General features: G+C 37.9%; 1 protein-coding gene across 1 annotated transcript in view; it reads right to left on the bottom strand.

The window, feature by feature from the left end:
- LOC106471347 (WAS/WASL-interacting protein family member 1-like) overlaps window positions 1-5,874 on the bottom strand; it is a 74,610-nt gene that overhangs the window by 56,670 nt on the left and 12,066 nt on the right. The window contains exons 2-4 of the mRNA XM_022399957.1: window positions 4,277-5,162; window positions 3,354-3,940; window positions 1,922-2,109 (exon numbers count right to left, since the gene is read on the bottom strand). Coding sequence (XP_022255665.1) covers window positions 1,922-2,109; window positions 3,354-3,940; window positions 4,277-4,579 — 1,078 coding nt within the window. The 5' untranslated portion in view covers window positions 4,580-5,162. The remainder of the gene's footprint in view (window positions 1-1,921; window positions 2,110-3,353; window positions 3,941-4,276; window positions 5,163-5,874) is intronic.

Below are 5,874 nucleotides of genomic sequence, written 5' to 3'. Positions count from 1 at the left end.
CCCTCGTGTAGCTTTGCGCGAAATTCAAAAAACAAACAAACATAAAAATATAACTTTCTTTCAGCTTTCAATCTCCACGTGCTCACAAAGTGACTTGAAACCTACATTTCTTTGTTATATATATATATATCAATGTGTGTGTATATATGCATCAGGAATGCGTTTGTTTGTTTGTTTTGAATTTCGCGCAAAGCTACACGAGGGCTATCTGCGCTAGCCGTCCCTAATTTGGCAGTGTAGAACTAAAGGGAAGGCAGCTAGTCATCACCACCCACCGTCAACTCTTGGGCTACTCTTTTTCCAACGAATAGTGGGATTGACGTCACATTATAACGCTTCCACGGCTGAAAGGGAGAGCATGTTTGATGTGTCGGGGATTCGAACCCGCGACCCTCAGAGTGCGAGTCGAGCGCCTTAACCACCTGGCCATGCCGGACCTCGGGAATGTGTAGATAACTTTAAAAGAACAGGGGTTATTAAAAAAAAGGGCACTTTTCAAGCATCGTAAGGCAATCCTCTAGGGGGGTGGGTGGGTGTTAGAGGAGACTATAAGGACTGTGGATTACCTCTGGACACATGAGGTAAAAAATATAAAAGCAAATAGGTCCTCTTTCATTGCTATTCAATTGGTCTTATAAAACTTTTAATATGTAAAACAAAACAGTGAAGTTTTGTGTATTAACACTTAATAGGAAGTGACATTTATTTCGTCACTATAAAAATCCGCAAGTCTCTGTATGACATTCATTTTTAATCTTTTGTTGTTGTTGTTGTGTTTTTTTTCCTAAAAATTCGCAGCAAGCAAGTTGTAGAATCTTTTCTTAGTTGTTGACAGTTTTTATGACAGAAAAAAGGGCACTTTTTGGGATATAAGGGCAGGAAGCTTGAGCCAACCCAGTCACTGTAAATGTTATCCAACAGAATTCTAGTGCAGTTTTTGTTTCTCTAACCATGTTATTACTTTATTTTTTTTAAACAAAATAAGGCTGTGACTACTTCACACGCCATTTTTTTTTCTCCACCTGATGCGTTTGAGCTTTGTAGTATGACGTCACGAGGTAAGTAACTCAGCAATCCTTATAACTGACTCGGATGAGTCGAGAGATGCTACACGCGTCTTCAGCTCATTATCGAATTGGTTGTTCCTCGAATATTTAAATCTGAAAAATGAATCAGTTTATTTACTTTTGATAAATGTAAACTGTGCCAGAGGGTAGCCTAGTGGTTAGCGTGCTCAAACTATAAATCCGATGATTCATGGTTTGCGGCTCGTTGCTGCAAAAATGTGTTCCGCATTTTCGAGCCGTGGGTGTGCAATAAGAGCGACAATCAAGTCCCACTTTACACAAGAGAATCGCAGGAGTTGCCGGTGAATGTTGTTGAATAAGTTGCCTTCCCTCTGCTTTGCCAAGTAGTTAGGGCGCTCGACTCGCAATCAGAAGGTCGTGGGTTCCAATCCCCGTCCCATCAAACATGTTCGCCCCTTTTAGCTGTAGGGGCGTTATAATGTTACGGTCAATCCCACTATTCGTTCGTAAAAGTATATCCCAAGAGTTGGATACTTCCCTCTAGTCTTACACTGCTAAATTAGTGATGACTAGCGCAGTTAGCCCTAGTGTAGCTTTGCGCGAAATTCAAAACAAACCCTCTGCTTTTAAAACTTCAAAATTAGAGAAGCTTATGCGCACATAGCCTTTTGTGTAGCTTAGGGCGAAAAACTCTGGAGCAAGTAGACAAACACACTTCAAACTCACTCTAAAACGTATAAACCTTGATAACTAACTAACTATACTGATGCAAGATTATATAAAGAATGTTATATTATTTCCAAATAGTCATGGCAGTACTCCGACGTTCTCTAAACTTTGGATTTTTACGTTTTGAAGGTTTTATGTCCATTACACTCGAGCGTTCTGCTTACCCTCTTCAGGTCCTTCGTCCTCTTGGTCGGTCAACATCTGAAGCAATCTAAAAGAGCGTGACTGCGGGAAAAAAGACGTTTCTTCTGTCTCCGTTTTGGGGCAGTAAGCTTCATTATTTCTTGGGGGTGACCGATGATTGAGATTTGGGGTCTGATATGATCTTGTAGAATCACAGCTGAGATTCGTGCTATGGATAAATAAATATATTGTTGATATACCACGAGTAAACTAACTTTGAATGTTAATCTATAGTTAGATAGTTTCTATCACAAAATAATTATCACATAATTTTTCACCGTTTTATTTCAGCGCCATCTATAATATTACATATTGAGAGAAAGCTTGCTGTAAAAGAAAAACACAGGTAGATAATGTTAAACTAATTCTGCTGCGTGAGTAAAATAAAAATAATAATTACAAAACCATGAATTAATCTAAATAATTAAATACAGATATATGTACACATACATACATACACATGTTTAATTCATTTTGGTACATTTAACATTCATGAAAAACATATTTAACAAATTTGTTCCTGGAATCGTTAGTTAAGTTTAAATTTAAAGACGCGAATTATAAGCAGTCTTTTAAATAAAAACGTAAATTATTTATTGCCTGTAAAAGAACCCCCCCCTCTCTCTTTATACAATATATATACAAACCTAAAGTAGTATATATATAAAGAGCTTCAGATAGTAATAATAAAAATAATTAAAAATAACAAAATTAATACCTCAGGTATTAGTTGAAATCTATTAAAATTAAACCTCATGTACATCTCAAAGCGCCCTCACCACTGCGTGACTGTTTACAGAGTGAATTGCCGCTTTGTAAATTTGAAAATGTGTTATTTCTAATCTGTTCATCAGTACTACTTTCTAGACTCTTTCTGGCGACTACCTAAAGTAGAGTTTGTAAAACTGGGGTCCGCGAGTCATGTCCCAAATTTGATAAAAATATTTAAAAAATATGAGTTATAGTACGAAAAAAAAAATTTACGTAAAATGAAATTGACAAGAATTAAAATATTCAATTTTGGAATAAGCTTTTCATATACATTTTATTTTCAAAATAAAAAACATCGTTAGCTTTGGGGGTCCGCGAAAAACTTTTTAATTAAAAGGAGTCCCGAGGTTACTAAAGTTTGAAAAACTCCGAGTCCTAAAGAATTCTCGATGTTTTGTAGGAGATGAGGAGGGGTATTTAGGCTAAAATAGTGTAATAATAATAAACAAGTTTTTAGTGGTTGTTTCCTTATAAATATTTCCTTACCATTTTATAAAAATCTTATACATTCATATATATTAAAGAGTAATGGATCAACATCTTCGTACTACAAAGACAAAGATAAGTTGGAGGAAAAAACTGTGAATATTCATTTACTTCCTAAGAGCGGAATAAATTCCTTATAGCTAGGTTCCCACTTACCCTTCAAGTTGCCTGGTAACTTCCTCAGTTTGGGCCTGATAAGCATTTAGAGCGTTTTCTGACGAGTACAACTTTAAAGGGGAATTATAAGAAGGCGTAATCACATCTTGTTGTGGCTGTTTTGGACAACATGACGGAATTTGATTATTATTATTACAGAATTTAAGAGCATTAGCTTTATTCACATTTACTCTAAACCCCACAGGTTCTTGGTTTGCCGCTTCAGACCGTGCCACTACAGGAAGGACAGGCTGCATTATATTTGAAGGGGGTGCAAGATGCTGAGTAGTGTGTTGTTTATTGATTCCATTTAAGTCGTCCTGTTCCTGAAACTCGTTTTGAGTCTCCGACTTTGCGCCAACTCCTGGGTCTTGTTGATTGGCGATGAGTCTGCGTGCCATTCTGGGAGATTTGATTTGAGATAGGTCAATCCCACCTGGAATATAGGTGAAGGGTTTTTTATCTTTCTTTAAACTACCTTGTAATGGTCCAGGTAAGTAACTAAAAGGCTTATCAGTGCCGTCTTGTGGAGTATTTGCGCAGTTTTGCGAAGGATGGTATCCCGAATTTTCTTCTTTGCTGATCATCTGTAATCATAATAAATAGTGTTCAAAATATATTTTAATGTATATATATATAAAAATGTAATTTATTTTATTAATTTTGTTTGATTTCGTTAACAGAACGAATCTTTCAGAACTGTACTTTCTCTGAAGTTAAATCTACCAAGATACGTACATGATTTGTTCCTACGACACGTCTCTAAATGAGCATCAAATTGAAAAGTTTTTTAACATAATAACCCATTAGTATCTAAGTTCTGTCATTAATATAAAAGTAACATCTCTCGTGGATGGATAGGTCATTTATTATACAATTAAAATATGTAATAGCCAGTATATTAAAAAAAAAATTCAACTCACTTTTTGTCTTTCCCGCCATGTTGGACCATTTGCTGGAGGAGGAGGTGGTGGTGGTGGTGGTGGTGGAGGTGGTGGAGCCATAATTGTAGTTTCCGGTGCACTCGCTTTAGGAGAGGAATCCAGTTTGTTGTCACTTGTAGAAGTAGCAATGATTATCTGGGGTTGAGTTGTAACTGTTTCTTTGTTCCATAGTGGGTCTGAGAGCGAGGTGGGTGGTGTTGATATTGCAGCTGTGTTCTGAGGTGCAAGTCTTGTTTGCAGCCCAAGGGGAGAATTTTCGCTATCTAAATCTGAACCTTCCATTCCCCACTGTGAAACGCAGACGGGTGTTGGGAGATCCGTTGGTAGAAAGGTAAAACGTGTGTCTGGAAATGTGATCGGAGAATGATTTATTCCAGGTGAAGTCCCAGTGGGGGGATTGAAATTAATCTGATTATTAGATTGTATATTTGCAGACTTGAAATGACTATTTTCCACAGCTTCCCTGGGTGATTGGGTGTTCCATTGTGGTGCTTCTACTGAATTTGATGCATGGGTATTCCAGTACGAGTTTCCACTTTCCTTTAGATTCGCTTCTTGGTCAGGCCACCGTGAAACCCCACTATTCACAAAGTTGGGAGTTTGTACCCCCCATTGCGAACCTGCACTACCGGGGGTACTTGGGGTTCGAACAGCCCAATATGGGCTAGTAGAACTAGGAGCTGCTGTCGTTCGAGCTGCCCAGAATGGTCCTGATGACCTAGGCGTTGAAGGTACATTCTTAACTCCAGGACTGTTCACAGAAACTGGAGAACTGTCAACTCCAGAAAAATATGGGTTAGGTCCAGTACTGTTGAAATTTGGCGCAGGACTCCAGACAGCTGGACTAGTGTGGTCCGCAGCTTTTCTATGAACAGACAAAACAAATAAGGTAAGCAGCAATAAAATGTTGTTTAAATATTTCACTAACTCGGGAGTGTGTTTCCTTGTTGGTGTTTCTCAAATCTAACCAAATCGGGATTGGGTGGTCCATAATTGTAAAAAAAACAAAAACAAACACAGTAGCCTGAATATAGATATAGTATTTCACAAAATAACTCATAAATTGATGTATATTTTATATAGTCGAAAGGGATGTAAGGGATGTAAGGGAGGCAGATGTGATTGGAGTGACTTTTGTGGCAATTATCTTTGTGTATTTGGACATGTCATTGTATCAAATGTGTATAACCCGTGGGTGATAAGTAAGGTTCGAGACCACTTCATCTATCATGACAGTATCCCCCCCTCCCCCGCTCCTCAAGTGACTGGGAACCTCAAACAAGTTTTCTTTCTGCCGAAGAAGAATGCTTTGGGTCAATACTTAACTAACTAACTTATTTTCATACCATTCTTTATCGGTGGGGTCCACATAGTGCATTATATTGATTGATCTTATCTCTTCCCATGATGCAATGCTCAGTGCGAGGAACGGACCAAACAAAAATGAGGGAAATCATTCATTGTCTATGTAGGTGACTAGGAAACGTTAGTGGGACCAGTTGGTGGTATTTTTTTAATGAGTCACATGGTATTAGAGACCCGTAACTACCAAAGTCATGGACATACACGATTTTGTT

This window comes from Limulus polyphemus, unplaced genomic scaffold, assembly GCF_000517525.1.
Source record: "Limulus polyphemus unplaced genomic scaffold, Limulus_polyphemus-2.1.2 Scaffold4560, whole genome shotgun sequence".
Lineage (NCBI taxonomy): Eukaryota > Metazoa > Arthropoda > Merostomata > Xiphosura > Limulidae > Limulus > Limulus polyphemus.
This window is presented reverse-complemented; position numbering and strand designations above follow the sequence as displayed.